The sequence below is a fragment of the Electrophorus electricus genome, chromosome 11 (assembly GCF_041902795.1).
Source record: "Electrophorus electricus isolate QZ-2024a chromosome 11, ASM4190279v1, whole genome shotgun sequence".
Taxonomy (NCBI): domain Eukaryota; kingdom Metazoa; phylum Chordata; class Actinopteri; order Gymnotiformes; family Gymnotidae; genus Electrophorus; species Electrophorus electricus.
In genome coordinates this window covers 12,437,501-12,455,769 of record NC_137507.1, presented here as the reverse complement: position 1 = coordinate 12,455,769, position 18,269 = coordinate 12,437,501, and the positions used below count along the sequence as shown (strand labels likewise).

At 39.9% G+C, this 18,269-nt stretch overlaps 1 protein-coding gene across 2 annotated transcripts in view; it reads right to left on the bottom strand.

Moving 5' to 3' along the window:
- Positions 1 to 5,992: 5,992 nt before the first annotated feature.
- btbd11a (BTB (POZ) domain containing 11a) overlaps positions 5,993 to 18,269 on the bottom strand; it is a 109,750-nt gene continuing 97,473 nt past the window's right edge. The window contains exons 7-17 of one of the 2 annotated variants that reach the window (XM_027002218.3): positions 17,368 to 17,469; positions 16,444 to 16,537; positions 14,626 to 14,761; positions 12,914 to 13,140; positions 12,508 to 12,686; positions 12,098 to 12,203; positions 10,980 to 11,082; positions 10,709 to 10,790; positions 10,521 to 10,589; positions 9,981 to 10,094; positions 5,993 to 9,319 (exon numbers count right to left, since the gene is read on the bottom strand). In XM_027002218.3, the coding sequence (XP_026858019.1) occupies positions 9,098 to 9,319; positions 9,981 to 10,094; positions 10,521 to 10,589; positions 10,709 to 10,790; positions 10,980 to 11,082; positions 12,098 to 12,203; positions 12,508 to 12,686; positions 12,914 to 13,140; positions 14,626 to 14,761; positions 16,444 to 16,537; positions 17,368 to 17,469 (1,434 nt within the window). In that variant the 3' untranslated portion in view covers positions 5,993 to 9,097. The remainder of the gene's footprint in view (positions 9,320 to 9,980; positions 10,095 to 10,520; positions 10,590 to 10,708; positions 10,791 to 10,979; positions 11,083 to 12,097; positions 12,204 to 12,507; positions 12,687 to 12,913; positions 13,141 to 14,625; positions 14,762 to 16,443; positions 16,538 to 17,367; positions 17,470 to 18,269) is intronic. The other variant, XM_027002219.3, reaches the window with a different exon arrangement.

Genomic DNA, 18,269 nt, shown 5'->3' with positions numbered 1-18,269 from the left:
GGACTTGGAAAGATGTTAGAGGGACTTGGAAAGATGTTATAGATGTACTGTACTAGGAATATTATGCGGAAAGTCTCAGGATCATGGGAACCCAAGGCTCACTGATGTGCACAGGGAGCAAAGGATAGCCCTTCTGGTCTGATCCCATAGAAGAGCCACTGTAGTACAAATTGTTGAAAAAGCTAATGTTGGCTATGTTGGAAAGGTGTCAGGTGACCCACATACAGCTTGCTGTATATGAAGCTGGAAAGCAGCAGATTGGTCAGAGTGCCCATGCTAAGCCCTGTTCACAGTATCTACAATAGACATATGAGCAACAGTACTGGACCATGGAGCAATGGGAGAAAGTAGCCTGGTTTGATGAATCATGTTGTCTTTTACATCATGGCTGGGAGCATGTGAATCCATTATCTGGGGAATGGATAGCACCAGGATGCACTATGGGAAGAATGCAAGCCAGCACAGGCAGAGTGATGCCTTGGGCAGTGGAACCATGGGTCCTGGCATTCATGTGGATGCTACTTTGATATGTAGCATGTACCTAATCATTGCTGCAGACCATGTACTCCTGTTTATGGCAACCGGTAAAGAGGCAGTGGCCTCTTTCGACCTTGCAACTTACTGGACTTAAAGGATCTGCTACTAGCGTCTTGGTGCCAGATACCACAGAACACTTTCAGAGGTCTTGTGGAATCCATGTACCACATGACCTCTTCAAAGGTCTTCTGGAATCTATGCCTTGATGGGTCAGAACTGTTTTGGCAGCATGAGGGGGATCTACACAGTATTTGGCAGGAGGTTTTAATATTATGGCTGATCAATGTAAATCCCGAATGGCCCTGTTGAATCTATATAGGATTTTCTTAAATTGTAGCATTTAAAATGTTTAAAAGCATAAACAAAACTAGAACTTCCAAACAAAAAATTAAAAGATCATTTCAGAAATTCCTGGCTATTTTTAACAGCCTAAAGAGTGTTATACTAGATGTTAGCTGTCTTCTGTTTAGCCAGTAATTATGACAACAGAAAGTTCTATTCTGTCCCTTGTCCTACAGGCTAACATACCTTAGGTGCATACGATGATAGGCAAATCCATTTTTGATTAACAGCAAGGTTCGTCTAGATATCGTCATTTAACATTATTTTAGGAGAGCAAGGTATATCAGTACATATGATATTTGAAGCGAAAAAAGTTAACTTTGTGTTAAAAAAGTTAAATTGTTAGACATTCCTGTAATATCTAAGAAAGTACATTATATGACCCTAAGTATGCAGACATCCTAATTATTGAGTTCAGGTGTTTGAGCCATACCCATTGCTTTAATGTTTAAAATCATACACATAGCCATGCATAGACAAAGATTGGTCTTTAAATGTGGCAATGTAATATAATGCTAACTTTGTCACAGTTTGTGAAATGTCTGCCCTGCGATATTTGCCCTGGTCAGTAGCAAGTGCTGAAGTAATAAAAGCATGTCACCAATTGACTCTGAAGCAGTTAAAACATTCTTCAATGGCATGACTGTGTCCCTGTGCACAAAGCAAAGACACGGTTTTGTTGTTCCTAAGTTCCCAGTTTGCTGGTTTTAAAGTTGTTAATTAAAAAAAACCCCCAAACAAACAAACAAGCAAACAAAAACAAAACAAAACATGCAGATTACAAAATTAGTTGAAGAGAATAGCTGGTCTAGTCCTTTATTGCATGTTAAGGGTAATATGTATTTGAGGCATCCTCCAGAAAAAGTCTGAGAGGTACACAAGAGTTTTAATTTTTATACACTTTCTCAAGGGCAATTATATAATTTTTTTTTTTTACATATTGCTCGTTACAATTTCCACCGTTATGTCCAACTTATCCATTATTTACCTTATGCAAATTGATATTCAGTACCTAAACCACTTGGAGCTTTGTACCATTGGATTCCAAGAGAATTTTTTAATGACTCTTCCATCTTCAATATAAGGTTGTTTTCTGTACCATCCTATACTTGGTGGAGGGATGATCTGCCTTAAACAGAGGTCTGCAGGGGCTTACAAAGAATCCTTTGCTGAAGCCTGCAGAGGCCTCTGCAGAGGCCCTTGCTCTGTACACAGAACCTTTTTTAAGGAAATCTCTATGATCCTTATGTTTTATGTTATTAATATTTTTAATTAAGTGTTTAAACCTCTTTTTCCTGTTAACACTCTTTTTATTACGTCAATTTGATGAGCTTGGTGTCGAGCAACTCTGGTGGTCTGCACAGAGCCCTGACTTCAACCCAAATGTACACCTTGAATTGGAGCATGGATTGTAAGACAGGCCTTCTCGTCCATCCCTGTGCCTGACCTCACAAATATTCTTTTGTCTGAAGGGACTCATAATTCCCATAGACATACTCCAAAGTCTTGTGGAAAGTCTTCCCTGAAGAGTAGAGCCTGTAATAGCCACAAATGTGGGGAGCAATTCTATAATAATGTCCATAGTTTTGGCATATCTAATTATCTTGTACAGGTGTAATGGTCAGTTTTCCACATACCTTTGGCAATATAATATACCTTCTGGGTTTGGGGCAGATAAGACATAGCCAGAAGAAGGTGACCAAGCTTCAATAATACACATATCTTGTCATTTAAAAAATATATGGATAAATTTAAAATTGATATCAGCTATAAAATAAGCACACAGTGTCAATGATATAGTACTCTGTTGCTGAATTTTTTCAGGTGTGAACAAGCATATTGTAATTACAAAATTGAAAATTTAAGATTTCAACATGCCTTTTGTTGCCAGTCGAGCAGATACCTTTATGTCCTTATATGCTAGACTCCTTGAGTTTCCGATGTAGATATGAAGACTTTTGTTTTTGATACTGCAAGGGTTTCGGTACTACAAAGGGTTTGCTACTTATTTAAGGGTTGATTAGGTCCTATAGCTTAATATAATGCAGTAAATATTTATTTGTGACTGCAAATTACTAGAGTGTTACTAGAGTTACTAAAGTACCAGTAGCAAGCCCCTTGTGGAGAATTTCTGCTAAATATGAATAAAAAAGTGAGTGACAGAGTTAAAATTCAAGTCTTTGGGGTGTTTCATATCAAGTAGATATCATGACTAGGGTTATATGATGATTGGGTGATATTTCTCCTGCTGTGTACCAGTTAATAGAAACCTTTAGGTCTGTGTTCCAGGTTTTATTAATAGCTACAGCCTGGCTTAAACCTTTAAATGTCTTTATGAAGTGAAATGAGCCCCCTTAAGAAAGACCTTTGTTTTTTCTAATAGTTTCTGATAATGGATGGCTTTGGATGGCAACCCAACAGTGAAGTTTAGGATTACAAATAAAAGAAGAAATACAAGGTGAGGATGAAATGCAATGGCCAGACAAAGGCCAGTGACCACATTCCCACTATGGAACAAAATGAAAAGTAGTTTGTGTTTAACCTGGGAGGAATATAGTGGATAGCTATTATGGGCAAGAATCGCAAGCATTACCAAATAGTATGAGGCAAAAGACTGGGGTCCCCCTCCCCTCCTCCTGAGATCATGATAGGTTACTGCCCCTGCAAAAATTTATGGCATGATGACTACTCTAGCTCCCCTTGGTGACAACTCATGGAAGACTTCCAGTTGTATTGTAAAAGGAAGAGGAGAATGTGTTCAGTCTAGCCAGAACTCTGGGAAACTATTAACCAGTGTGTACGTAGCCAGACTCCTAGCAAGGAATTTTTATTACTTTTAAACAGCTGGCTTAATCGCAAAGTAGAAGAACTGTTTCATTTGGAAGTAAGTAATATCACATAAGCAGGTGTCTTTAACAATCCAGTTTTTTTTAAATACTGTTCTGTTTAGGTGATATTTGGTAATACAGCTCCAGTATGAACTTTGAAATACTCCAAATGTTCTCTGAGTGGTTTTTCAGTGAACTGAAAAAATCAGCTTCCTAAAAATCACCTTAAATGTGATTCCAGCATTTGCATTTCTGAGATGTATGTCAAACTTTCTTAAAATGAAGAAACGAATTGTATATATGCATTGTTCTGTAACTATTTTTGTGATTATTTGCAAAGGAAGGACAGTGGATTCTGATCTAGGATTTGAGCTGGGTTTAAAATAGATTGTGAGGTTTGGATCACAAAAGAACTTATGAAGAGGTTTACTCTGGAAAATCTATCTTAAACTCACCTATACCGAGTATGCCTGATTTTACAGCTCTGTTTGCATGGAATAGCAGACATGACAATGGTACTTTTACAAATTAAAACTGATAAACCACACTGCCATGCCCTAGGTAAAAATATGTTGATTTACAAAGTCATTATCAACCAGTAGATATAGTAGCCATACCTAAGCATCAGTAATTCCACTAGAGAGAGTCTAATTCAGCACCAGTGCCAAATGCAATGAAACATAAAGCATTAATAACAAAATAAAAAGCACATATGCACATATTTATCTAGCCATAGAGGTTTAATTAGTTTAAGTTCTAGCACCTCTTGATAATGCAGTGTAAAAACTATCATTGCGATGAATGTCATGATGAAAGTTCCTAATGATGCTGTAATTATAATCTTCTATGTTCCCAAGAGCGCTGGTTGACCAATGCTGTATGGCACGAGAGTGTGCATCTGTGCCGGAGGCTGCATGTGTTGGGCCTGCAGCACCAGCGGGAGCTAGCAAGAGTATGCAGAGCCTTGGAGCGCCTGAGCTGTCTTGGGCCTTCAGTGCGTCCTGCTCTGGCCCCACCTCCAGCCCCTCCCCCAGCCAACCCCATCGGTCTCATCCCTCTCCAGCACCACAGGCAACCACCTGTCCAGCTGTGCTGCCCCAACCACATCGTGTGCTCCAGTTGCAACCTGCGGCTGAGGCTGGCTGACTCCCTAACACGGGGCTTCACTCCAGGCCTGTGGACCATGTACTGCCGCCCACTGCCAGCCACCTGCTCTGACGATGGTCAATCCAGGGTCTACCACATGCCTCCATTTGTGGAGCGAGAGGAACCTCTCCACCTTGGACAACTCCCTCAGATATCTTCCCTTTGTGTAACTCACAAATTAGTGTTTGCAAATCAGAACAGTATTCTTCTTTGAAACTTTTGCTTTTACTTGAATAGAATGAAAATCTGTCCAAATACCCTTTGCTGTTGCAGTTGGATTCAAGTGTTGCCTTTTTTTTTTGTTTTGCTATTGCTGTCTTAGGCAGTGATTTGTGTAATAGTGGAAACACGGGCTTGGCTACCCATCTATATCCCTGCAGCAACCTATTGTCTCTTCTGCAGCCTTTGTTTGCAGTTTTAGTGCGGCTAACATTCCACAGCTCTAGGAGGCTAAGAGCTTGGCTGCGTTAGTCCTTCAACTAATGTTCACACAGTGGTAAAATGCAAAATATATTACCACTTCTGTGTATATTTACTTAGAAGGTGTTTTTTTGGTCTATTTTATGTTGTAGAGTGAGAGTTTCATTTTATTCTTTTATTTGTAATTCTTTTGTTACAGCTTATGAGTATTGGTGCGGTTTCTCTCATAGTTGTCAGGGTGATGGAATCTAAGACTAAATGAATCATTTCAACTATGAAAACTCTGGTGAGATTCACTACCAAAATGCTATAGGCTCACAGACTAACATTGGTGACTACTGTCCATAAAGATTAATGATTGATACAATGCAAAGAATATAAAAGTAACTTTAAAATATGTTAGCTAGTCCAGAGAAAAAGGAAAAGAAACAAACAACAAAATGGCAGACTTTGGTATACACATTACCAGGATCTAGAATACATTAACATAGAGGAGGGGACACAGCTCTTAAAGGCAGTGATAATATGACCCTAGAGGTCATAGCCTAATAGATGTTTTCCTTCTGTAGACTTATTTTACTTATTTTCTTCGCTGTTAAGTAGAATGAAACTCTCTCAAGCTTAGGGGTTGCTGAAGTGATAAATATTTCATTTCAGCTACAACATCTTTGCCTCTATTTGGCTTTCTTAAGCAAAACAAAATAACAATTCAATGATGCTTAAATTATCATTGTTTTATTGGCTGTACACAAATGCATGTCATTGAACAATTGCACTGTAGCACAAGTGTGACATTCGTTTTTTCATTGGTAAAGTCAACAACATCCCTTATATTTACACTAGGTTTAATATATTTCTATATATGCATCTTTTGTACAATGTACAGTGTTACAATCAAGTGAAATAAAGATAGCAAACAAATTCCCCCAAAATTAGATTCCACCAAAGCATGCAAATTTTGTCTAATAAAGACATCAAAGGAAATCACGGACTGGAGTTGAGTTGTCTGTAAGCATGTCTTAGTAGCAGCCAAAGCAGATAAAGTCAAAGCCAAGACACACTGAGCGAGTCTTTTTTTTCTTTTCTTTTTATACTCTGAAGAAGGTGCCTTTAAGGATCCATTTACAACACAATGGCCTCTAGTTTTTATTGGTCCTTAGTGAATTCTTAATTCAGGTAGTATTGAACTACAGGACTACTTTACTAATTAACAAAGACCTACACAGACAACCCTTCCCAGTATCCACCACTTGTGAAATATATGCAGTAGAATACAAAGATTGCATCTTTAACAGTTGCCTAAATGTGTCATATTGCTTTCACAATTCAGTTCTAGCAGTTCTGTGGGCTTTACAGGTGTAATGAAAAAAAGTCAACAGAGGGTTTTGTAAAGGAGTTACACCATGGGCTCCTTAAGCAATCTATTGGTTAAAAACACACTGGCATGGACTTGACTCAGCTGCAAATGTTCCACTTCAGTTTTGGAACGCACACATGTGGAAGGACTTGAAGCAATGACATCCGACAGGCAAGTGTGAACATTTGAAGAAAAAAAAAAAAAGATTATCTTTGTCTTAGCTACACAAAATAGCTGAGTGGAGTGTAACAAAACAAAACATATACTGTAAGAAAATAAAGCTACCATACCATGATTTCAAATAAAATTGTCTTCACAGTTTGAAATTATTTGCATCATGATCATTCTATTGTTAGCTACATATGAATAACCTCTGCTTTAAAATCTGTTATTACACTTTAGAAACAGGAAGATAAACCATCCTTGTCATCTAATTAAACATTCCATTCTGCACAACTCCCAATACAAAATGTGAACCATAAAACGATTCTTCAATGACTCTTTCAGTACATCGCATACTTAGCCTTAGTTATAAATTTGTATATTAGTATGTGTACTCTGTAGAAAATATATGATAGATGCTATAAGCAAATTCTTTGTGGATTGCCATCACGGGTGCAATTTATCAAAATGACTGACTTTAAAATGGACAAGCGGGTGGTGGTGGTAAGCGTTTTCTGATGCTAACAGTAACTTCAGATGTTCTTTGGATGAACTGTTATTTCTCTTAAACATCAGTTACTTTGGGTTTAGCCCTGGACAAACACAAACACACACACACACACACACACACACACACACACACACACACACACACACACACACACGCACATACACACACACACACACACACACACACACACACACACACACACACACACACACACACACACACACAGATATTACACTCCCAGGACAGTTTTATACAAACATACATCCCAAACATTATAGACATACTTATAGAAAATAAAAACAAATGAAAACCAAAACAACACAGAACATGCTTGTTTGTAGTAACAGAACTGCACAATTTAAACAGCAATACTTGTAATGCTGGCATCACATATAAGCAGAGGGGAAGATAGTGATCTGGAATATATACATTTGGTCATAGTGGTGGCGACCAGTGTATTGGCATCATCTTCTTGTAAACACTATTAGACAGATTTGCTGCCATGTCTTGCACAGTAGATCCCTTCTTGGTGAGTTCCACACTGGCATGAACTTTGTGCCCACAGTTTGGAATGCAAGTAGAGCACTCTATCCCTAAATCAGGTCATTGTGAAGGTGAAGAGCACTGCTTTTTTCCCTTTCTGTGTTTTATTACAAAAGTCATACGTAGGCTGCAAAGGGCCCATGCAGATTATTGACAGAGAATGCTGATTTTACACAACCCTCAAGGCAAGGATCAGCTGCTCAGTTTTCAGTGTACTACGCACAGTGGTAGTTTCATGGGTCATTAAAAGTTTTGGGCTATAACTGGGACATTGAGGACTTGATCTCCCACAAGATAGCAAATAATTGGTTGCCTAGGAGAGCACAGTTAGCCAATCCAGTAAGACAGTTCACTTATCAACTACAGATCAAAATCACCATTAAATGTGATTAGATGCCAAATGAGACATATTTTATTGTACAAAATACACACTATAATTTGCTGTGAAAATTGTTTTCACATAGTTTGAAGTTTGGCAACTACTCATTATTCATTGCTACAAACAATGTAAAACCATACACATTATTTAAATAATATATTCAATATAATTGCTGAACACCACAAAAATAATAGCATAATGTTTTGACCATTACGCATCTATGACTAGAGCATTTTTCGAGAAGCTGTATACACCTGGGATGTGAATGGTGGAAGGAGCCATAGAGGATATTGGGTATTACCTACCTAACAACACTCGCTCATCTGGTTCCATATACATTTAAGACTGGGCAAATAGATAGAAATCAGATGACCAGGCTAATAAATGCTTTATATAAATGGTAGAGGAAATAGAAATTAAAGTATTTTGATGTGCTAGAAATAGCTACTAAAACCCTGTTCAAAGAACAGGTAGCACGGGCTCTTGCATCTGGAACAGACTGCATTGTCCGCAAGACCTGCTCAAGAGCATGACTGGGGTGGGAATGCCAAAACCTTGGTGTTTGTACTGTTTGGGAGGGGTTACCTTGCCAGGATGCTGTGATGCTGAGGATGTTAGGAGAAAGACATACGATGCAGCCCTTGAAATGGCATGGGGTAACAGCAGGTTAACCTTGCAGTAACAGTACACAGACATTGGCTTGGGAAAGGAGAACAATATGAGTGGGCCAACGCATGTCCCACTTGCCCACGGCTCGGCAGGTATCAAACTGCTATCAAAACCCCCCCTGAACTGTGACACAAAAAGGGGCCCACGCGGAGTCCATGGCCGTACAGCAGATCCCAGTGGGTATAAACCTTAGACGCGTGGTATTAGACAACAGAGCCCTTGGAGGACGAGAGGTGGATGGAGTGGATGCGTGCGGCTAGAGTGCGCTCCAGGTCATGGAGGATGTCAGAAGAGGGGCCTGGGCCAGGGCTGTCGGCGTGCTGCTCATACAGAAGCTGCTTAAAGTTCTCAAGCTCGATCAGGAGCACCAAGTTCTTCAGGAAGTAACCCTCAATGAAGGCAGAGAGCTCGCTGGCCCCCAGGAACTGAAAAGGAATCAAATCATACGAATCAAACTCCCAAATTAGTCTGCTAAATTTAATCTGATTACCGATCTGATACTCATTAAATGTTTAAAGCAGAAACTCTTAGTAACACCTTAGAATTAATGGTGCTAATAAACAACGAAATTCAATTGTTAATAATTTTGCAAGCATTAATAAATGAAAAAAAATTCATGCCACTCAGAAGCACTCAGATGCTTGGAAGTTCTCTATTCCAACTCTGACTCGCTCACAATGAGCATAAAACAAATAATCATTGAACAACTACCTATTAGATAAACATTAAATTGTTATTTATTAGATGCAGTTATTGTTAAGTTTATTGTTATTGTTAAGTAAAAAAAAAATTAAAAAGCCATTATACTGTAAATATGTTTCTGTTTATGCTGAGCGCAATTTCATTTAAAAACAACTTATTTAGACTAAACTGATCTTACAACAAGCCGTGGGCAATTTGCCTTTTTGTGCTAAACCTTTTCATCATCCTGAGTGCATACAAAATAATCAAACTCCTCATCTGTCCATAACCCATAGCTAGGATGACTATGGGTTATAGTCAGAACCAGCAATGGAGCTATTAGATATGTACTGCAGCAGGGGTGTCTACACCCAGCACTGTATGTAGACAGATATGCTGTGTTACCTTGGCATGTTTATAAATGTCCACACATGTGTCTATAGTAATGTTCTTGGAGCAGATGATCTCACAGTGTCGTTGGAGGGCCTCAAGCTGGAAGAACTTTGCTGCAGACAGGAGCTATGGAAGAGAAGGAAACAGGGGAGAAATTATCAGACTTTACATACCACAAAAGAAATGGTCAGTAAGAATGAAAATGAACTGACGAGGATAAAAAAGGCCCCTTGAGCAATATTTATAGTGGAGCAGCCACCATGTGGAAGTAGAGGGAAAATGCATGTGTTTATTTTAATACAGAGTACTTTTGCCCTTCCATTATGGTTACACTTTGATATGTGTCTTTGCACATCCCAGTTAAAGTAAAACATCTTTATGAGACACATGCTGGATACAGTGGACAGACACTTATAACGCTTAGCTGGCATAACTTTAGAGTCAGCTAGACACAACATATATAAGACATTTCAGTAGCTATATAGGGAATGAACCAGAGGATGAAGAGACTGGAGAAGAGAGAAGTGAGAAAGTGAGACACTGCTGCAATACCTCCATGACCTCAGTGTTTCTGATGTGCAGAGACTCAGTTCCTCCACAGTACAGGTACTGCATTACCAGCTGAAACACACCACACACTTAGTACACAACATGCCACACACCTAGAAAACTTCACATAATGCATTACCACTTTCCTGCATGCATGTATGTGTATGTCTAAAGCCCCAAAACACTCCAACCTGAAAGATATTGTACTTGACATGACTGATTTCGATGCAAGTGTTCTCAGCAGCAGGTCTGTTGGAAAGTAGAGACTTAAACCTAGGGGGTAAAGGGAAAGACCGTAGATTCTTTAAAACAAACATTATTGCTGAGACAGGGCACTTACTTTTTTATCAGTCTCTTTATTGATTAAATATATGTAAATAATTATTTGTTTAGCATTTAGTAAATAAATCATTAATTTTGGTTAAGTGGTACATGCAACCTTTAACCATGTATCCATCTTACCTGGATGAGGCTGTGAAGAGCAGCACTTTGTGAGCATAAAAGGGTTTTGCTTCCACCAGAAATGTCACATCAGACATCTCTTTATTATTCAGAAAGTGTGGATCTGAAGGAGCACAAGAGATAACAGATTGAAATTCCAGGTTCAGTAGTAATTTCATCAATTTCACTGCCCTGAAGGTGGAGAAAAGCACAAGCTAGTCAGTGAGCAAGGTGTATTTAGAGTTGTGTTTGTGACCACTTAAGGAGACTGAGTCAAGACCACGATCAATAGGGGGCGAGAATGAGACACAACAGATACCAGAACAATGTGAGGTCACTTCAAGACCATGAATCTCAGTTCAAATTCCAGCTATGAACTGGCTTTGACTTTTAGACTTTTTAGAAATATCTCAATTTTAATGTTTAAATAATATATTAAACATAAATCTTACAGTTTTTCTTTCCTAACAACATAAACATTTATTGTGTATTGTCACTTTGGAATATTGCCTTTACATCAAGTTATCCAAGGAACAATAACTTAATTCTTTAATTCCACAATTCTGAATAAAAACATAATATATTATTTTGTCCTTGGATCTGATGTTCTATGGTCTTGGAAAAAGTTCAAGAATACAGTGTTCAACACACTGTACAAGACACAAGTTAAGATGAGCAAAAATGCATGACAAGACCGAGATTAATATGAGGTCATTAGACTTAATATGTGAACGTAGCGTCTCCAGCTCTAATAAGTAATACCTTATTTGATCAATTGATGGCAGTATCGTTCCTCCAAAGCACAGTCAGTGATAATTCAACTGAACAGAAAATGCTTTTTATTGCACTTCATGCTTCTATCTCAGATGATGAAAATACTGTGGTTTGAGCCACTCCCACGTACCAAAAAATGTCTTCACTCTTTTGTTTAATTTTTAATTTTTTATTGTTTATATTTCACTGTTTATTGTTAATATTTGACAGTTAAAATACACAAAAGCACTCATGACTGCATCATCCTATGGGAAACCCACAGATGTATGAGCCCCAAACTTACTGTTGCACAGAACTCAAGGTAGTTGTAAATGATACAAGCAAAGCTCTGCATTAGAGTTTTCTGGAGATAGATTTATACTTACCCAGGCGGGAAGTCTGCTTCTTTTTGATCTCTGTCAGCTTGGGGATTGGAAAAGGCCCATAGCACTGGGTAAATATTACAGCTAACTGCTGGCTGATTACTTCATTCTGCAGATTATAAACACAAACAAAAATACACCCACACATGCACACAAAGTTTTGCACAGATGTAAAACAGCATGTCTTCAAAGATATATGACATCAAACATTTCCAAGCTTTTACTGCCTGCCTAAATGAAGCCAAATATTTTCATAAATCCTATGTATTTGGCTTTTAAATAGGAAAGGAATATTTAATTTGGTTATTAATTAATGCACAAGTTGTACTGACTCATGATGGCTATCATGTGAAAACATTTCTTAAAGCTAGCTAGTAAGGCGCATGTTCGAGGATGGTGGGAGGAGGGCGAACCTTGCTGGCTCGGAGGATCTGGAACATAAGCGGCAGGCCATGTGTGATGAGCTCCTCTGTGTACTCCTCCTCCTGGATGCAACTGAAGTCCTTCAGTAGGCCTTGAATCAGTGGCCTCCGCTGCTGAACGAAACATGTCCGCAGAGACTCCAGCCATGTGTGCAGAGTCCACGGTACACCTGTGCACACCACCAGTCCAACCGTCAGCCAATCCGTGCTGCTTATTGCTCTGTGCCTCCAGCGTAATAGTCTAAGCCAACCCTAGCCATAGCTGGCTGCAGTGTGTCAGTGCTAGCCCATGCAGTGACTGTGCTGAGCCAGGCAGTGGATGTCTGTGGATGTGGGAAGGAGTCAGTGCTAAAAGCCCCCCTAGTGTGGACGGCAGGCGTGCAGTGTGACTACTAACCCAGGCTGCGGATGTCTATGGTAATGTCCACATGGCCGTGCTCGGCGCTGTGGTACATGGCCTCTCGTAGGGCCCTCAGTTTGGCCTTGCCTGTCCGCAGGGTGCCCTCCAAGTGGGACGCTCGCTTCTCTGCTCCGGCCTCTGAGCCCTCCGCCAGGATTTCCTCAAGAGAGAGCACATCAGCCTTGTCCTTATCCACCTGGGAGAGAAGTCTCCGGAACACATTCCTGGAAGAGCACATTAATTAACTAATTAATTAATTAATTTTTCACATTCAAGCGCTCAACTGCTTATGAAGCTACCGATAGCTCAGCCAGCCTCAAACACACAGTATTGACAGCAGTAATGCCACATGGCGTTGAAATGCAATTTTGGACAATGCAAATGATTAATCTATTAGCACTGACTTCTAAGAGCCATTTAGTTAATGGCACAGTGATGTGCCATTATTTGTGTGCATTCAAAGTATTTCATAACTTCCTCTATTTTGTTCAGCTATCGATTTAAAGATTGTTAACATAACACCGGCCCTGTATTTGTGCCAACACAAAGATGAGTCAGAGCTTGGAATTGTTTCAAATATAGCATGTATTCTTAAAACACCCCAAGTGCTTTGATATTTATTACTCTCATTTATCAATGCATGAAAATAATTTTTCCACATATTACTGCCCCTTGCTCTTGGGCATGGGTATTAGGGAGTGTAAATTCATTATAACTCAAGACTGAGTACACTTGGAGAATGACTGGCTTGATTTGTGCAAGCTACAATCCAATGTCTCAGGGGCTGGAGGAGCAACGAAGCAGCTTTTGCAAGTCTGGTTCAAACTGCAATGCTTCTCCAATCCTGCCTGCCTCCATAACGGATTGCCTTAATATTGCAGCACTGAGGGAACTGGCTGCCTAATGCACTGGATTCTCAGTCAGAATGCATACACTGTGAATTTCAATAAGCGCTCATTATGCAGTGCTGAGTATGAGCGTGAGTGAACATGTGGGCAGCCAACACTTGTGGTGTACAGTTCCCCTGCCATGAGGAATGATAGTGCTGAAGTTATGGAGGTGCATTTCATACAGTTTCCTCCAGAGAAAAACACCAGCTGGTCTTTTATATCTGGCAACAACGTCAGGTCAGAAGTTCAGATTTCTGGAATGGGACTTTGACAATTATGGTAAACAGCAGAAAAACTGTTGAAAGAGATAAAATCTGACTTTATTGAAAAATAAAATGGTGGTTGCTCTCTGAAATACACTGTACACTGTTGCACTGGTAGCATAAATGCATGTGTAGGTGTGTGCATAAGCATGTAGCTGTAGCTGTTTGCATGCTTGTGTATGTCTGTGTAGGTGTAGCCTGTATGTGTGTATCAGTATGCAGACGTAGCTTCTGCATGTGCATGCCTGTGTAGATGTAGGCTATATGTGTGCATGTATATGTAGCTGGATTCTGTATGTGTGCATCTGTGTAGATATAGCCTGTATGTATGCATGAGAGTATAGGTGTAGCATATATGTGTGCATCTGTGTGTAGGTGTAGCCTGTATGTGTGCATGTTTGTGTAGGTGTAGCATGTATGTGTGCATCTGTGTAGGTGTAGCCTGTATGTTTGCATGAATGTAGGTGTAACCTGTTTGTGTACAGGTTTATGTAGGTGTAGCCCATATGCTTGTATGTGTGCTTAGGTATGGCCTATCAGTGTGCACACATTTTACCTGTGTCCATGTGCTGCAGCAAGGCTGTATGAGTTCAGATCCCCTAAGGGTGCAGATGTAATACCGTTGCGGTATGTGGTGCCAATCAGGGGGTCTGCTCCCCTCTCCAAAAGCAGGCTGACCAGCTCAAAATTGCCTGCAAACATCCAATAACAAGAAACAATATTTTTATCTGTAATCATTTCTAAATTTACTCAGTTTAATGAAAATAGCATTTCTTTTACATTTCTAAAGATAAAAGCTCAAAATAAATTTTTAGACAAAATCTAAAACCAACAGTAATTGACTTGTAAAATACAATTAAACAAAGTAATTCAATTAAAAAAGCAAATTCAACTAAATAGTTTTTGTATGTGACAAGAGACTGTAGTGGCAGTTTTGATTTCCACTAAAAGCAAGACAATTTTCCTCTCTTCATTATTTCTCCTATCTTGCATGTACAGTACATATCATTCAGAAGCCAGAAGCCCAGACAAGGAGCCCAAGACACTGGTGTGGATGCATCTGGACATTAGTTCAATAGCCTTTCGTTACATATATGTGTGAGTAATGCAAGTGTGAGTAATGCAAAAAAAAAGGTTTTATGTTGGACAAAATGTTGCAAGTCTTCATCCAGCACTTGTTTCATGTTTTTGGGATATATGTATCTTTTTGTTTGCAGAGTGTACACTTCTTTCTAAAAGAAATGTAAGAAATGTAAGATATTTTACATCACATTTTGTAAATGTACATATTTACAAAATCTGCCCACAGAAGGCCCAAGGAGAATAATCCATCGCCATGACTACTGACTGATTCATTCTGACCTTAAATATACCTATATTGCCACTGAGATGCTTCCATTAAAACCTTTGAATACTAACTGCAGGTTCAGGCTGCGTCCTGAAAACTACACTATTATGTTCCGTTATGTTCAAAGGCTAAAGTTAAGATGAAAGGTTCAAAGGCTCAAAGGCTATTGTTAAAGTCAGGGGTCAGAAGAGTTTATTGGTACAGCAACAATGCTAATAGTTAGATAAGACTATCCATGCTGCCAGATTCATGCAGCTGATTCTGCCGGTCCCTGAGCTCAGTTTAGCATCCCTGTGAACCTCCTGAAGCCTCCCACTGGATGTTTTGCTAATGTGAAACGGTGGCTCGTCTGGTGCACATCCACACAGAATAATGGGGAGCTAAGTGTTTCTGCATTAGCAGTGAAAAGCCTGCAGACTCGAGCACTGGGGGTAATTGACTCGCAGTAGTGCAAATGGTGCATGAGGAAGGGGGCTTGATGAGCTCGGAATGTGATGAGCCTCCAAAATACACGCCCAACACTGAGCCTTTCCATCCAGGCACATCGGCACACTTTTTAGTATGCCAAAGGAAGTTTCTGGATAACACTCTTTGTATGTTTGCTGTTGTTTAGAAGTGATGAGGGCAGATAATGGAAATTTTGGTGTGAGCATTGCATTGAGAACACACCATCTGACTAAGAGCTTGCGGGCTGATATACTGATATAAATATATTAAATATTTACTGTGTTAATTGCATAGGTCCATAATAAAGCCAATATATTTTTCACCAGGGCAAATTTGTGGATAGCATTACTTGTTGACTTTATGAGTCTCAAATAAATAAACAAATAAATAACTAAATCAAAATTCACCTTCTTGAATGAGGGTGGCCTCAAAGACATTTGAAACTAATTGTAGCCATTAAAAAAATAGACCATAAGAGGTCTGTAAAGTGTGTCATAAGAGGACTGATGTTGAGTCACTAAGCAGAGCTCCTCCATTTTGATGTTGTCTAAAGGTGGGCTCGGTGGTGGGGCATGCTACCTGCAGCAGAGGCTAACTGGAGGGGTGTCTCTGCATAGTTCTCTGCTCCATCCTGCAGTGCTCCCTCTACATTGGCCTGAGCGTCCAGCAGCAGCTAAGACGAGCAGGACATAACAGAGAAAACACGTGAATTATGGCATAAATCAAAACACCAACGCTAAGATCACTGTGGCTCTAACTGATCACCTATGCCTTGCACTAATCTAGAGCTAGCTAAGTGATCTGACTACTTTCTATGATTCTCAGGGCTTGAAGGGGAGAAAGCAAGGGTGAAAAAACAACAACCAACCAACCAACCAACCAAAAAAACAAAGCCAACAATCCCCGCCCCCCCAAACCCCTGAAAAAAGCAATTACCTGTAAAAAAGCAAATGGCTTAAGTTTGATGGAACCAAGAAGGAAGATTTCATTTCAATGACAATGCATCTCCTGGGTTCTGGTGTTCTTGGGAAATCAAGCACTCCCAAGTATTTGTTCTTCAGATCCAAGTGCTTTCAGAAGAAAGCCTTCCGTACTATGTCTTTATGTGGGAGGACTAAAATAGCTTGCTGATGGTTCATTACAATGAACACTCATAGTTGTTGAGAGCAGTTTAACATGTGATCTTTCATCACAGTGGGAAAGTAAAGAAAATTTACAGTTAGAACTATTCTCTATTTTGGCCCACACAAACAATTTTTTTTACTGATATTGCTGGAAGTTGTATAATAAATAATATTCCCTGCCTTGTGTCTGACTCCTTTCCCTCACACCCTAAAGTGAGTCATGTTGACTGACCCATTCAGTCTACCCTGAAGAGGAGTATCCAGTTCACAGCCGCCTAACCAGGCCTTGTAATTTGCCATTATTATTATGTTAAAGCATAATAATAATTGAGGGAGAGTGCAGAGGTGGAAGGCATCGAATCATTCACGTCGTCACTACCTGCACGACAGGGATGTGTCCGTGCAACACGGCGAAAGTGAGTGGAGTCCCCTGCCTGGTGTCGGGGTAAACTGAGGGGTGCCTGTGTACTGAGCTGGGCACCTGGGAAGTCATATAGGGGAGGTTCAGGGAGAGAAATAGCATTCAGCCATTAATGAGTACACTAGACTTCAGTTGGAGGAGGAAGAAAAAGAGAAGCAGGAAAAAAAGAGGACGGAATGAGTGAGTGGAGTGTTTGAGCAGAAAGCTGGAGCCTGCTTCTTTTCCATCTGCCCCTTCTGCTAACCCCAGATATTTAAAAAGTGGAGATGCTTAGTTTTCTCCCAAAACTTTTACTTTTCAAAAACCCACCCAAAATGCCGATAGACAGTCCCTTTCCTTGCTCTCCCTCTGGTGACTTCCACATATCTTGCCAGTTTACTCTAAGACCTGACCATAATCGGAGGAAACCCTGCTGGGGTCTTTGAAGTTTTAATCGTAGCATCTGACAGACTGCAGGAGAGATAATTGGCAGGGAGCACAAACGCTGGAGCGCTGTGCAAGCGGTGACTCCTGAGCAAAGCACCAAACGCTTCGGAATGGCTCGTCTGGCCTTGCGTAGCCCCCTTCTGCCTTGCCTGCTGAGCTCTATGTGCAGGCAGAACCTGCCATGGATGTTGAGCACTATTAAATTAGGTGGCTGTCTGTGAACAGCTGGACAGATGTGACCTTTTAGAAAAGTCTACATTCATTGAAGCTGACAGCCTAAGAAGATTCTTTTAGATGTCAATCTTAGAATATCTATGCCAATTCAGAGTTTGCTATTTCTGTTCGTACAATATCATGTATATTTAAATTGTAAACTACAAAGGTTCATAGCAATGAACAGGCAATTGGTGTTTTGTTCAAGAATCACTGTCTCT